The following is a 16,595-nucleotide window of genomic DNA, read 5'->3' on the forward strand; positions in this document are numbered from 1 at the left end:
TTTCTTCAAACAAAACCTTTCATGAAGGACAGTATATAAAGCTGGTAAAGGAAAAACCACCCCCCTCTTTGGACCAGGACTCGCATGGCCACTCCCCACAGAGGCCCCTGGGCCATCTTTGTGGAACCCTGCAGACCCAGGGGCACAGAGTGCAAACCACTGGCCTAGAGGCCTCCACGGACTGTTCTGAAGCTGCTGTGGGCCTGCACAGACAGCAGCTGTTCTCACCTGTCCCACACGTTACACTGCACTCTGTCCAGCGGCCATACTGCCAGAAGTACACCAGCCTCTCCACGTCACTGTCAAGGCCGTCCTTCCGGACTGTGTACTCATACTTGATGCCAGGGTTGGTCACCTGGAATAGAAGCTAAAAGACAGAGAGGGGCCATGTCAAACATTGTCATGACTTTATACCGCAAAGCAGAATCACATAAAAATAACACACTATGTCCATCATCTCAAAGTAGTCATGGACATAGAAATCAGACTTACGGTTACCAGGGGTGGAAGTGGGGGAAGCATAAATTGGAAGTTTGGGATTTGCAGACACTAACTACTATTAATAAAATCAATAAACAACACGGTCCTACTATATGGCACAGGGAACTATGTTTAATACCTTGTAACAGCCTATAACGACAAAGAATGAGAAAAGGAATATGTGTGTGTGTGTATGTGTGTGTGTGTATAACTGAATCACCATGCTGTACACCAGAAAATAACACAACATTGTAAATCGACTGTACTTTAATTAAAAAAAGTAGTCATGGAGGTGATGCATTGGAACAAACACCATTAAATAAATATATCTCTACCTCTGTTTCTACCTCCACCTGTCCATCTACATATGTCTATATCTAATCTTCTCCATTCTGTTATTTCTTGACTGAATTTCCTTGAGAATTCATGGGTGGTCTAATCATATGCGGATTACTCTGAGGGAATGACCAGGAGTGTCCTTTCCAACAAGCCTGGTAGGTCACCTTGTGCCCTCGTGTACTTACTAACATTGTGATTATGGCTAAGTTACTTAACCTCTGTTTGCTTTATTTTCCCCACCTACAAAGTGAGGATAATAATAGCATGACTAATAGAGTGGTTTGTGAGGGTTAAATAAATAAATGCAACGTGACTAGATTGGATTAGGTCAGTGCCTGGTATATGGTTAGCACTCAATAAATATTGATTTTAATGTAAGTATTTAATATTAATATAAATATTAATTTTGTTGTTGTTGTTGTTGCCTTGTGATGCCCTTTCTCTAGCTCTCAGGCTGATTAGTTCCTTCAGAGCATACAGCTCTGGGATTACAATGGTCATGAGTTGTAGCCACCACTCTGGGGACCTTCCCCTCACTTCCCTCTCCTGCAGGCAAACTACCTACCACGTGTTTAAAATGGACATCTGCTAATCCCAAACTCCCAATTTATCCCTCCCCCCTTTCTCACTTTGGTAACCCTAAATTCGCTTTCTATGTCTGTGAGTCTGTTTCTGTTTTGTAAATAAGTTCATTTGTCTCATTTTTTAGATTCTACGTAGAAGTGATACCATATGATATTTGTCTTTCTCCACCTGACTTACTTCACTTAGTATAATAATATCTAAGTCCATCCATATTGCTGCAAATAGTATTATTTTGTTCTTTTTTCATGGCTGAGTAGTCTTCCATTGTGTGTGTGTGTGTGTGTGTGTGTGTGTGTGTGTGTGTATAAATAATACCACAACTTCTTTATCCAATCATTTGTTGATGGACATTTAAACACATTAAATAATGCTGCTATGAACATTGGGGTGCATGTATCTTTTCAAATTAGAGTTTCCTCTGGATATATACCCAGGAGTGGGATTGCTTGATCATATGGTAAGTGTATTTTTAGTTTTTTAAGGAATCTCCATACTGTTTTCCATAGTGGCTGCACCAAATTACATCCCCACCAATAGCGTAGGAGGGTTCCCTTTCTCCACACCCTCCCCAGCAGAATAGCATCCTTTTTATACCTGAAGAACACTCATCCTCAAATAAACAGCCTGTGTCAACCATACTGGTAACTGAACTTAATGGATGATTTGGGGGCCCCTACCATTTCATTATGTGGATTTCAGCAATTTTAGGCAATAAAGGATTAGCAGCACACAAACTAGTATCTCACGTCCCTCCCTGTTCCTTGCTAAAAGAAGGCTTAAGGATTGTTAATGAATATCCCCTAGCAAATACCTTGGACAAGAAAATTAGAAAAATCCTAACTAATGCACATGTCAGCAGTTTCCTTCACTTCTGCATTACCTGGATCCACACTGACTCATTGGTGGGACCTGTGGCCATCAGTTTCTCCAGGTCCCCTTTCCTGTCATATTGAAAGATGGTCCCCGCCAGTTTGTAGTTCCCATTCCACTGGATAATAAATCCTCCATTGAGGTAATATTTTTCGGGGTCTTCACTCCTGATGGCCAGAAAGTTTCCAGCTCCCTCAACCTCCATTACCCGTATGTCCCTGGCTCCTTTCGGAATCAGTCCAATGTCAACATAACCTAAGGAGAGAAGACACAATGATGAAAGAGGCAAGCTAGCTTAGCTGAACACAATCTGCTTCTGACTCATCATCCATCCTCTTCCCAGTATCCCCATCATTTAGTACCCTAGCCTTCCTCCTAGGTGCTTACTGGGACTGGTAGATGTACTAACTATGGGGAATTGGAAGGAGTTTGTCCGTGAGTAGACTTCTCAGGGGCTTTGTGACTCAGTGTGTAATCAGTTTCATGAGGGAAGAGGTGAAATAAATGCAGATTGGGCTCTGAAGTTTTTGTGGTTGATCCAGCATTTATATTCTGTGATTATATGTTAATAGTTCAAAATGTTCAGCTTCCCATTAGCATTTCTACTCCCTCATTTGTTGCTGCTATCAGATTAATCTCCCTAAATATTGCAGTGTCTCCATCCTTTCCCTCATCCTCGTTGCCTGAAAATTAAAGACAGACTCTTAGAAGTAATTTAACCATAGCTTAAATTCATTAAGAGAATTCTAGAGGGAATCTTGGATTGATTGCCACCTGGCGCTTTTGAATACAGCTTGTGATGAGAAATAGCTCTGAGTACAGCTTTTTATATTGCTGGACAATTATATTCATTAGAAAGGGGTTTTTTTTCTTATGTTTTGATGAAATATAAACTTATGTTTTATTCTCATGTGTTCTAATCCAACATTCTGAAAAGGCACAGAAGACATCCACTTAAAGACCATGATCAATTGTAGCTACGGCTGTTATGGTAGGAGACATACTGGGAAGAAAAGGAATTAACACATAACAGTTTCCTCTCTTTGCCAGACTCTAGGCTGAGCTCTTTATGGATTCACCCTATTTATGCATCTTAAGAACCATCACCTCATAGATGCAACAGAATGGAAAGAACGTGGACCTTGGGGATGGCACTGGGAAAAGAGTACGGGAGGCACAGGAGTCAGACATTTGAGTTCTAGTTTCTGCGTTGCTACAAGGGAGCTCCATGATGTTTATCAACTTATTTAACTTCTTTGAACGTCATCTGCACAATGAAGCACCTTGAATGAGATGATGCCTCACCCGCTCCCAGCTCTGATAATTGATTATTTTGCCCCTTTCTAAGCTTAACTTTCTCCATTCCTTTACCTTTTCCATATAGAACTTGATTTTAAGATCCTGATCATCCTGGTCATTTTCCACTGGATATATACTAGGTTTTTTTTTTTTTTAACATTTTTTTTTTATTGAGTTATAGTCATTTTACAATGTTGTGTCAGATTCCAGTGTACAGCACAATTTTTCAGTTATACACAAACATACATACATTCATTGTCACATTCTCTTTCGCTGTTTTTTTTTTTTTTTTGACTAACAAGCAAATCCTCATCTCTGTCACCTAAAAGTGCCCTTACTGCTCCCTTTCCCTCAGACACTAATGGCATGGGGTCCTGGGAGTTGAAAACCTAAGGCTGGCCAGCAGAAATGATTTGCTCAGAAGCTGGGTATGGGCCACAAATTTCTGCTCTATTTTAAACCGGCGGCTCTCATCCAAAGGAAACAAAATGTGGGGCTTGAAGTACTTGATTAAATTCCACTGGGCCCTCACACACTTGCCTGAGACAGCTGGTTAAAACTACTAATTTATAAATAGCTCGGGGAAAATATTTATCACATGTAATTGAGGCTAATGTAATTGTCTAAAATGCCTTTGGAGCACTGCTCCCCGCAGCCATCATCTGACTTAGGATGTTGCATGTGGTCTCAGAGCAGAGCTCAAGCAAGAGAGCCAACTGGCAGTAAGTAGTGTGGCAACCACCTTATCCCTTGTTTAAAAACAAAACAAAACAAAAACCAGATTGGGAAAAAAAACCTCCAAAGAGTTTGTTTTTTTATTTTCCACTTAAGAGGAAAAAACTCCAAAATTAAAAATATTTATCATGGACAGATTCTTTCAAATTGAAAGGGGAGGTATATCAAATTTAAATATAAGCTTTCAGTAAATATAAGTACTGCTTCTAAACAGTTTGTCAACAGGAGATGTCAACTGAGGCAGATGTAGCCAAGAGCAAAAGTAATAAATATCTGTAATATATATTTGCAAAAAAAATACCTAGGAGGAAGCCAAAGGATAAAATTATAATATATCCACTAGACTCCTTTGCACACGACAGAACAGCCCACAATAAAGAGGACTATAAAATGAAGAGTAAAAGTTTCCACTTCCCTCCACCCAGGGTCCTACGTCCCCAAGATAATTACAGTTAATAGTTTCTTGGATTCTCTTCCAAAATCTTGCTTTGTATGTATAAGTGCATATACATACACTTTTTTAAACAAGTGCGATCATACTATATGAACTATTCTAGCTATTCCTTTTTAACTTTAATATCCCTTACATATATTTCCTTATTTTTTGAGCATTTAAACAGCTACAAAAATGACATAAACCCATTAATTATACCTACCCACTGTGTTTTTTTCTTTTAAAATACACTCTATTTTTAAAAATTTCTAAAACTTTTATTATTTTTTATTGAAGTATAGTTGGTGTATAGTATTATATGTTATAGGTATATACAATACAGTGATTCACAATTTTTGAAGGTTATATCCCATTTATAGTTATTATAAAATATTGGCTATATTCCCTGTGCTGTACAATATACCCTTGTGGCTTATTTCATACATAGAGTACCTCTTAATTACTTACCCCCATAATACCCCTTCCCTCTTCCCTCTCCCCACTGGTAATCACTGGTTTGTTTGCTCTCTATATCTGTGAGTCTGCTTCTTTTTTGTTATACTCACTAGTTTGTTGTATTTTTTAGACTCCACATATAAGTGATATCATACAGTACTTGTCTCTGTCTGACTTATTTCACTTTGTATAATACTCTTCAAGTCCATTCATGTTCCTGCAAATGGCAAAATATCATCTTTTATGGCTGAGTAGTATTCCACTGTGTGTGTGTGTAAGTATATATATGTGTGTATGTGTGTATATATCTTCTTTATCTACTTATGTGTTGATGGACACAGGTTTCTTTCATATCTTGGCTACTGTAAATAATGATGCTATGAACAATGAGGTGCTTTAACCAACCCACTGTTAATGGACATTTATGAGGAAGGAAATGGCTATCAACCTCTTTGTCTATAAAATGAAGAAACTGAGTTCCCAAGAAAGGAAAAAAATCTATGCTGCATCACACAGCTAGATGGAAAATAAACATACCTATAACCAGGGTTTATTAACCAACTCTTAGTACAGTGTTTTTAATGGAAAAATGTGGTTGGTAGAATAGAGATGAAAAAAAAAAATCCCCCTTGAATGTCTCATCCTCATGGGTCTTCTTACAGGAATAAGAATCATATTAAAAAGTTGTAGGTGTGGAGGGTTATTGAGATGTTCATTCTATGTTAAGGGAAGATTTTTAAGGTTGATAAGAATATCTCCAAAGTATTAAGAATGATGAATATAGTCATTCAGCAAATCACTTTTCTCCCATCTTCCCAGGTAAACACTAGCCTTTTGCATCAGTGTTGGGGGAAGTGAGAAAACATAATCTTGATCTCAAAGGAAGTGTCTCTAGGCCCATGGACACCACTTGAAGAAACCATCCCATCACTTAGTCTTGAATGCCTTCAGCTAAAAGAACATTCAGGGCTTTTGAGGATGGGCAGAAGATTGGCCTCACTTCTGAAGACATGTCACAAAAGAGACAATGGATTATTGGTGCTAATGTACATCTTATTCAACTGTTCTAAAAAAAGGAGTTATCCACTGGCATATTTGGTTTCCAGTCTGTCACTTCAAATAAAAATGTGTTCATAAAGAGGTGATTCTATTAACCCAGGCAATTTATCTACAGCTACCAGCTTGTCTTTTTAAAGATTTGTGCTGTCAGTTTGCAGCAAGCAAAACAATCCTCACCGCAGGCCAAGATGTCATAGTTTCTGTGGGATGCCTCCTGGGAAAGGCAGATCCACCTTCTGAGGCCTGGCTCAACAGCAGTGACGCATCAGTGTCTGGTTCAGATACAGACCTGCATTTGACCTGCACACTAATTACAGTGAGAAAGAGCTATGTGCAAGTAAGTACATGTGCCTGGTAGATCTTTTGAGAAGTCAAACTCTCCTGCCCTAGATTTGGAGTTTTAGCCTCAATTATTTCAAAAGAGGGTTGCAAGGGGACTGGAATCTTGGAAGACACTGTAAGCAACCACAACCCACTTGCTAGAAGCCAGTGGAAAGGAAACAGAGAAGAGGGAACAGACACTGATAAGGGCTTCCTGACCCTAAATGCCTCTGGGGCAAAGGGTCCCAGCTCTGGTGGAACCTTGACGGGAAACTTCTCCAGTAAATGTCCAGTCTCTCTCTCCCTACCCCTCCTGACCCAAGGCTGCCTGGAAAGCATGATCTAGAACAGTCTCCAAGTAAGGTGCTATTCTGGTTTCAAGAAAGCCATGTCCCCACTTATCAGTATGCACAAACTCTGCCTTAGGTCCCTTCTCTGGAATATATTCTTATACGATTCTCATCCCATCTACATGAACTTCTAGGCCCTCATCTCCCGAGCCTGGGTTAATGTTTTGATTCCTAGCATTGGGCTCTCTTATTCCAGGCAAACTAGTCTTTCTACGAAACTGACCTCCTCGTGTCATTCGTCCACCTAAAATCATAGATTGGTCCCTATTCTCTCTGAAATCAACAGCAAAGAAATTGAACCGTGTGGTCCAGCAAAGGAGCAACTTTGAGTCATGAAGCCATATCATTTCTTCTTAAAAGTGACTCAAATCCCACTGCCCAGACTTGTACAGACCCTACCCCCACACTGTGGCCACTGCCCCCCGACCTGCGCTGTGTTCTTGATGGGCCCCATTCATTCATGATCTTCAGTTTGTCCCAGAGCCTAGGTGGTCCCAAGCAAAAGTCCAGAACACGCATCATTACGGGATTAAGATGGTAATTTTAGCATAATTTGCAATTGTTGTCAATTGCTAACTCAATGGGAATTTAATATTTTGACTAAAAAAAAAGAAGAAATCAGTGGCAGAGCCTAGGGAGCTACAGCAAGATGAACTAAACACATAAACATGCAGGGTCAGGAGACAGTTGACATCCAAGTGGTTCCAGGCAGCCGCAACTTTTACTGCATCCTAGGAATCTCCTATTCTAAAGATACGGATACTGGCAATCACAGTTTATTGAACAGGGACATTTTGTGTCCATCCTCTGCTTTCTAGACTGTAGATTGATTTTTCAACATGCTGAATTGTGAAAAGGAAATTGTATGCAAGGTATATCAGACAGAGGAAACTGAATTAACTTTAGTAGTGTGCCAAAAGAGTTCAAAATAACTCAATTACGTGCAGCAAGTCTACTAAATAGAGATGCAAATGTATTATCTAAAATATAAAATTAAACGTGAATTTTATAGGGTCGCTATTCCAATTCTATTAAAAGACTTTAAACAAAAGTTGAGCACATTCTGGTTATGATTAAATAAAGGAGGTAGGAATTAAAGCTGGTGGTTTGGGCACCATGTTAAGTGACATACTTGCTGTAGGAGAGTTCAAGTGCTCAGAGAGTGCAGACCCTTGTTCTCAGCAACAGAGCCAAGCAGGCCAGTGTGAGCAAGGCTAGGACTTGGTGTAGTGATCAGAGAGCCTAGCACTGGTGAGGTCCAGAGGAGTCAGTGAAGGCCAGAGGAGTCCGGAGTGGTGGTTTCAGAAAGCCAATGGGTTAAGGCCAAGAACTTAAAAAAAATCAGGAAAGAGACAGCTAATATTAAAGACCAAGGCAGGTAAGTAATACAGAATCCAGGAGATTAGGCACCAAGAAACAAACCAAGGCTGAGGAACTGGACAATGAAGGGCCAGTGTTCTAGACCAAAGAGAAGGGACTGCAAGAGTTTGGGATGAAGGCCAGGGCTCTGGGTAACAAGCCCAGGGCACCTTTGAAAGAATCAGGCTTAATATCCTACCAACTTCTTTCTGAAACAGGCTCCTCATTTAATTTCTACCTAAGAGCCAAATGTCACAGCGGGGCTCTGGACCTGTAACCCGGACGGTGTGAGGCAAGTAGGCAGTGGGAAGAGCCATCGTCTTACTCGTTACTCTGCCCCCCATGCCAAGCACACAATGGGTGCTCGACTGGAGTTTCTCAAGTAATAGAATGAATGAATGAATGAATGAATGAATGAATGAACAAGGCCATTCTTTATGTCTGTACATGGTACACAGTACTCTGTGGTACACAGTACTCTGGGCCTACGTTCTTCAAGTTCCAGACACGTCCAATCACAGTAACCACGCACTACACCTAATACCAACTCTTTTCTCTTTTCCCCAAAGAGGAAACAGAAGCTATTATGGACGATCTACAAGTCGGTGGGTCTTTTGTTCCCCAAGTGTGGCATTAATTAAAGGGCAAGATGCCACCATCTGCTGTGAGGCATCAGATCTACTAAATAGAGCTCTTCTCCACAGAGAAAGACAGGAACTTAGTTGTTGAGATATCCCAGGGAGCCCATGGATAAAGACACCGTCTTCTGAAAAGTCTGCCCAACTTCAACACTTAGTTATCAACTAACTCATGATCAGCCCTGAGGCCTGAGACAGAGGGAAGACAGGAAATGCCACCCAGGCTTGGAAGGGGTCTCAGAAATTGAGTGAGGCCCATAGAGGTGACCTCCTGGGGTTGGTGGTAATCTAGACCAGTACCTGGTCTCTTGCCCCTGAGTGTACTTCACCTTCACACCCTCCCCTCTCTTTCTTAGAAGCACTCACAACAAATAAGGAAAAGTCTTGACTGATATTTCACACCCCCATAGCCAAGGGCAGCAGGAGCCAGAGAGGAGGATGCGCTGGGTCTGACCGCCATGGGCATTTCTAATGCAGACTTTTTCACCTTCTATTTTTTTTTAAAAAGCTGTCAGCCAAAGTAAAGCAGGAAGGGAAAAAAAGAACACAGGCAGAAGCCATGGACCAGTCTGGCCATGAAAGGTTTGAAGGATTTTTGAATCCTTTTGAGTGACTGATCACATGTCCTCATTATTTCCTGGTAACGGAGACGATTTTGCCACAAGAGCTACTCTGCACCTGTTGCCCAAGTTCGTTGTGTGTGTGTGTGTGTTGCCTGATGGTTTCTCACTTCCCTCAGAAAAAAAGACACACTGGGTTTTCTTTCAAGGCCATGGTTAAGAACAGTGATAACACGGCTGTGGGGAATCAATGCACAAACGCTGGACAACAAAGCCTTCTCCAAACAACAACAGCCCCGTGCAGCCGGTTATAAACACACACTTGTTCTGGGAATAATCCTCCAAAAGGAACCACCACAAGCCACAGACTCTGGAGGGCGAGTGGGACCCTCTTGACCAGGGAGATGGAGGCACAGTGTGAGCCTCCTGGGCCGATCACTGCCACCCACCGAACAGCAGCAATGACAAAAAGACCACTGCCGGGTGGAGAGACCAGGAGAAAAGAATACTTTAGGAAATGCAACAGGGAGGATTCTGAGATTTACATCTTTGAGCTGGAGTCAGAAAGTGACTATACCCAGTATTTTAATGCTGGGGGTACAATATCACAATTGCAATACAGTAACAAGAGAACTGGGGGAGAGAGGAGATGAGAAGCTGGCTGAGAAGGACAAATACGCAAGAGAGGGCAGAGAAGACAGCAATGGGTTTAAAGGCAGAAGAATTGGAGTGTACCTTCAGGACCAAAGGGGAGGCAAGGCAGGCTTGCTTTAACTTGCTCTTCCTCCCAATGCCTCCCTGTAAGGGAGCCCCAGCCAGCGGTTCCTTATGGCTCCCCAGGTGGCTTCTATTCCCCTGGTTCCTCGTCCACTAGCCTTCAGCCCTGGATCCTCTCCCGAGGATCACACTCTTAAACCTGGTCCCACAGGTGGCCACAAGGCCACCTTAGGTCCCTACAGCAGCAGTGGGACGCTTCCTAAAATTGCATAGCATTCAGCCCCTTTCCTAAGACTGCCAAGGAGCCTTTATCCCTTTGGAATGAAGGCTACATCCATTTTCAATTCTGTGAAAGTCATAATCTGCTTAAAAAAAAAAATAGCACTCAGTCTTCACCTTCATTCTCAGTCCCTGCCACTTCAATTATTTATTTGCTTATTACCAGATCCTTCTTTCTGTTTAAACATCTTCTTCACGGTCTGGCAGGCGGAGCCATCCCCAAGGCACACACCGCAGCGATCCTCCGTGGCGTTGGAGTCAATCTCATAGTCACAGCCCACCATCTGCAGGGAAGAGAGGTCGAGGATGAAGGACACAGGCAGGAGACGCCACACCTGCCTTGGACCTTTGACTTCTCCCTGCCCCCTTTGCTGTGGATGAGATGCAGGCTGGGGGCATTACAAGAACAAATGTTTCCTTTTCCTGGTGGCAGCCAGAGGTACAGCATCCACTGATGGTAAAGGAAATAGCTGCTTAGAGGAAAATGAGGTACACAATGAATGGGTCTCTAATTTCCCGAGTGAGAGGCAGAACTGGACACACTTCCAAAAATTTATCAATGAAAATATCCTTGAATCGGAGTAAGTGGAGCAGCAAATCCCTTTCAGATGTGCAAACCTCACACCCCCTCCTCTCCGGTGACATTTCCCAGGAATGATGTAACTACTCCACCTATATTTTGGTTGTTCAGTCCCTTTACATTCCTCACTGGGGTTATCCTCTCTGGTTCCTGTCTAAACTGGCAGCCATGGGGGAAACCTGAATTCATGCTGAGACCTCTCCAGTCCCGTGATGGAAGAGATCTCTGTCCTGCAGACCCGGCACCAGATCCTTCGGAGTCTTCAAGACCCCAGTCCCCTCTGCACATCACACATAGCCGTGTCCCAGCCACCCTGGCCTCCTTCCCTCCAGCTGCAGAGGAAGAACTGGTTATTTCTCCCCTGAGCCAAGACTAATTGTGCCCTGTGCCCTGGAAGGGATCACTTCTCAGTGTTCTGTGCACTGGGCCTCCTGAAAGACCATCTTTCCCTCTCCCCGGGTTCCTTCTCCTCAGCCCACCAATACAGCCAAGTCTTTCCCATCTGATTCCCAGTCTGGAAAACGAGAGCATTAAACTTGGGGTGTCTGGTAGCATCAGATACCAAAGAACCATGGCACTCAGACTGAAAGTCATGGAACATGTGAACTTCCACTGAAGTTCTTGGTCACTCGCTCTCTTCTACGGCCTGTATTCCTGAACCACATTTCAGTGGTAGAAGGAAAACTACACTATATTCTAGTAGTTGAATTTTTCTTTCCTGTTTAGGAAGAATTGTGCCCACATAGTCTTTTTTTCTCGCCCAAAGAGAATTCTCTTTCTTATTTTAAAGCCACCTCAAATCGACTGAAAGGAAGAAGAGTTTAGGCCTTTAAACACCATCCTCTCTCCACCAGCTAAACAGAATTGATCCCACGGACAGAAAACAGCATCATTCCTCAGGTTAACCTAATCTGTGCTTTCCTTTAGGTCCAAAGATTGTGCTATTGGACCCAGTTGGGAAAAATAAAATGCTAGGAGATTAAAAAAAAAAAAAAACAGTCACGCTAATCACAACGGAAAGGAAAGAAAGGATGTGTGCCTTCAGTGGTTGTGAGTAAAATGCCAGCCCTTCACAAGTGATATGTTTACATCAACTTGAGTATCTCTAATAAGCTGACATTTACAAATTCTATTCCCAGTGACCTTCATTCCTTCACCGATTGGGAATGAGCCCAGGAAACTTACTCTGAGACATACTCATTTTAAAATCTTTTTAAAAATCTTGATCAAAAGGGGATGGATTAAAAAATGTGAGATAAAAAGGAAAGAGAGTCAGAAAAACAAATACCTTGAGCTCCTCTCTAGCAATGTTTGCCTGTATCCCTGGGAGGTGGGGTTGGGGACGGAAAGACACACTCCCCAACATGCTGGTCCAGTGCATAGTAAATGCTTCTTGTGGGCACTCCATCCCACCTGCTCCTCCCATCAGCTGCACACAGCACAGTCAACCCTGAACTGAGTACAACAGAAGGCCAGTCCTCCTCGCTACACGTAAAACATAAGGGCTCTCAGTGGAAAATGAACAGACATCCCTCTCCTCCTCCATGGCGTGTATTCTGGCAACAGATGTCATCTCTCCGCCTTCAGCAGAATCAGAGGTGGCCCTGCTGCTGCTACCAAACGCAGACAAGGACTCCAGCACGGCTCCTCTGATGCAACTCTTAGGATGCCAGGTAGCCACCCCAATAGGCAACTTTTTTTTTTTAAAGAAAATCACTTTAATTTCCCATCACATCATTAGTTCTTTCTTTAAAAACCAGCCTTCTTAGGGGTATAGCTAATATATAAAATGCTGCACATATTCAATTTTACAGTTTGATGAGTTTGGATGCCTACAAACACCTGTGAAACCAGCGCCACAATCCAGGTAATAGACATATCGTCAGCTCCAAGAGTTCCCTTGTGTCCCTTCGTTTTGCGTGTGGTAAGAACATTTAACATGAGCTCTACCCTCTTCACAAAACCTAAGTGCACAATGCAGTACTGTTAACAACAGCATCTCTACGACTTACTCATCTTACATAACTGAGACTTTCTACCCGTTGAACAGCGACCCTTCATTGGTCCCTCTCTACAGACCTTGGCAACCACCGTCCTCTTCCCTGCCTCTATGAATCTCACTAGTTCAGAGCTTCATATAAGTGGATTCATGTAGCATTTGTCATTCCGTGACTGGCTTGTTTCACCTATCATAACATCCTCCAGACTCATCCATGTTGCCAAAATGGTAGGATTTTCTCTTTTCTAAAAGAAGTGTATATGCCACATTTTCTTTTCTTTTCTTTTTTTTTTTTTAACTGAAGTATAGTCAGTTACAGTGTGCCAATTTCTGGTGTCCAGCATAATGTCCCAGTCATGCATATATATACATATATTTATTTTCACACTCTTTTTCATTAGTGGTTATTACAAGATATTGAATATGGTTCCCTGTGCTATACAGAAGAAATTTGTTTTTTTAATCTATTTTCATATATAGTGGTTAACAATTTGCAAATCTCAAATTCCCAAATTTATCCCTTCCCACTCCCTTTCCCCTGGTAAACATAAGATTTTTTACTATGTCTGTGAGTCTGTTTCTGTTTTGTAGATGAATTCATTAGTGTCCCCCACCCTTTTTTTTTTTTTTAGATTCCACATATGAGTGATATCATATGGTATTTTTCTTTATCTGTTCATCTGTTGATAAGCATTTGGGTTCTTCCCATATCTTGGCTATTGTAAATAATGCTATAATAAACATGGAAATACAGGTATCTCTTTAAGATCCTGATTTCAGTCCTTTTGGATATATACCCAGAAGTAGGATTGCTGGGTCATATGGTAAAAATTAAATTTTAATTTAATTAAAAAGTAAGTATTTTTAATTTTTTGAGGAACTTTCATATTGTTTTCTATAGTGGCTGCACCGTTGTACATTCCCACCAAGAGTGCACAAGGGTTCCCTTTTCTCCCTGTTCAAACCAATACTTGTTACCTTTTGTTCTTTAATAGCCATTCTAACACGTGTGAGGTGGTATCTCAAGAGTTTTCATTTGTATTTCTCTGACGTTTAATGATGTTGAACACTTTTTCATATACCTGTTGGCCATTTGTATGTCTTTTTTGGAGAAATGTCTATTCAAGTCTTTTGCTCGTTTTTAAATCAGGTTATTTGTTTTTCTGCTATTGATCTGTGGGAGTTTCTCATACATTTTAGATAATAACTCCTATCATATATATGGTTTGCAAACATTTTCTCCCACTCTGTAGGTTGACTCTTTATTCTGATGACTATTTCTTTTCCTGTGCAAAAGTGCATCATCAATTCTTGACCCTGTCTTTTGGACTGAAGAGCATCCTATCTTGAACACTCTTTAGAGAAATCAGATCCCAGTCATTCACTAGGTTTTCAGCCCTACATGAGTGAGTAAGTAATGTGTTTTCTTACCGATTCTCATCTTTCCCCTATGAGTTAACATCGTTTTACTGTTTTATTCTATAATTTCTCAAGTGACCAAGGATTGAAATACCAACTGGCGCCATGACCTAATGCGCCGAGAAAGTACTTGTTTCCTTCCGTGGCCCCTTGGCAAAGGTAGAGACTGGAAGAATGCCTGGCTCCAAGATGAGATTCGGTCCCAGCCATTTTAAGAAACATCAGTAGACTGATCACAAGAGCAAAAAATCATTGTGTTAGGTCAATCAGAATCAGGGTCCTGGGGTCAGAGGTTGATGGACGGCCTAGAGAAGAAGTCTGGGAACAGCTGATGTGATGGATCAGGGCAGCTAAGCTGTTTGGGGAGGAAATGTTGCCAAAGCTCTGCTGTCTGGCAGGACGGGGAAGCGCGAAGGAACTGAGAGCCAAATAACTGATTACCAAAGAAAGGGGTGAGCGAGCTGGAATGTTAGCCGGCTGTCTTGAGACAGTCGGTAAGGCTGCAGAGCTGGGAAAGTTGGAAGAGGAGTGGGAATATCTGCTCATATATTTAAAAGCTTATTCCATGTCACACTTATGATTAAAAATAAGTGATATCCTGAAAAGTCACTGTTTCCATTTATATCTGTGATAAATAAGCTTAGGAGTTCAGTATGAGTTTAAAAAATGGGAGGGGGAGGGGCACAGATAGTTACGTCCTATAACAATTTCAGTTCTAGTCAAAATTTGATAATTCTCTTGACAACAGAATCTGCAAATCTAACACGCCAACATATTGGCAAATATAATTTCAAAATAGCTAAATATGAGTATAAGCAAATATAATGACTATTTATAGGGATATCAGAAAATATTTTCATATCCACAAAGAAGATGAATTAGACACCATATATATTCTTTTCCAGTGGTGTAACTTTTTATTTCAATACATGTTCAATTCCCCTTGAAAAAACTGTGGTAAATGAGTAAGACTAACAAAAGCTGAACATATCTACAACCTGGATCTTCAAAAGATAAATTATATTTAGGCTATTAAGGTAAATTTTATTTGACATAATTTTTCAGCTTAAAAACTTAGCTCAGAGTGGTATAGGCAGAAAGTGAGTAACTAAAGCTTCTACAAACTTACGGTTAGGGGGGAAGAGGGGGAAGAGAATGGGAAGGGATAAATTGGGAGTTTGAGATTTGCAAATATTAACTAATATATATAAAATAGATAAACAAGTTCATACTGTATAGCACAGGGAACTATATTCAGTATCTTATAGTAACTTACAGTGAAAAAGAATATGAAAATGAATATATGTATGTTCATGTATGACTGAAGCATTATGCTGTACACCAGAAACTGACACAACACTGCAAACTGACTATACTTCAATAAAAAAAAAATACATATATATATAAAAGCTTCTAAAAGGTACTAACTGGTTTCCAGAAAGAGGAAGCCCAGCTGAGAGAATCTGGCTTACCCTGTTAAGCTGATTTAATTGGTTTCAAGACATACCCGAGACCACCTATGTTTTGTTCAAAACACCTGTTTTTCATCACAAGCTAAAGATACTGTCTCTATGCATGCAAAGGCATTTAGGTCTAAAAGATAATTTTAGCATCACATTCATTTCTTGATGACTGAAGTTCTCAGCCCTAACAGCATACAGCAATCACCTGGGGAGTTTTTAAAATATCAATGCCCAGGCCCCAGATCCCAGCAATTCTGAATTAACAGGTTGGAGATAGAGCCACCATCAGTTTTTAAACGCTCTCCAGCTAATTCTAATAGGCAGCCAGGCCTGAGAACCACTGCCTTAGATGGTGAGGGGCTGTTTCGGCCTAAATTAGCTAAATAAACTTTTTCCCTCTCTAGGGAATAGATCTAACCTAAAAATATGCTATTTTTGGCTCTCTGTAGCTACAATGGTAATTAGTGTGTTAGAGAGAGAATTCTGCCTGAGCTCTAGTTCAGTTCCAATTTAGAGTCTGATTCAGGCTTGCTGTTAATGTACTCAGTCCTGGAAATCACCATGTTGCCTCCTGTGCTTTGGTCACCGCTGGATTAAGTCCACAGGCAACTGCAAGGCGATAAACTCACCTTCCCAGGGTGCTAAACATTTCTG

The 16,595-nt window shown here is 41.2% G+C and overlaps 1 protein-coding gene across 4 annotated transcripts in view; it reads right to left on the reverse strand.

Moving 5' to 3' along the window:
• The window catches only part of ADAMTS12 (ADAM metallopeptidase with thrombospondin type 1 motif 12), a 287,460-nt gene that overhangs the window by 65,799 nt on the left and 205,066 nt on the right, over positions 1-16,595 (reverse strand). For 3 of the 4 annotated variants that reach the window (XM_032470755.1, XM_032470748.1, XM_032470757.1), the window contains 3 exons: positions 10,644-10,764; positions 2,285-2,529; positions 229-367 (listed from right to left, as the gene is read on the reverse strand). In XM_032470755.1, coding sequence (XP_032326646.1) covers positions 229-367; positions 2,285-2,529; positions 10,644-10,764 — 505 coding nt within the window. Of the gene's footprint in view, positions 1-228; positions 368-2,284; positions 2,530-10,643; positions 10,765-16,595 lie in introns of those variants that run through there. The other variant, XR_004316312.1, reaches the window with a different exon arrangement.

The sequence above is a fragment of the Camelus ferus genome, chromosome 3 (assembly GCF_009834535.1).
Source record: "Camelus ferus isolate YT-003-E chromosome 3, BCGSAC_Cfer_1.0, whole genome shotgun sequence".
In the NCBI taxonomy this organism is placed as follows: Eukaryota; Metazoa; Chordata; class Mammalia; order Artiodactyla; family Camelidae; genus Camelus; species Camelus ferus.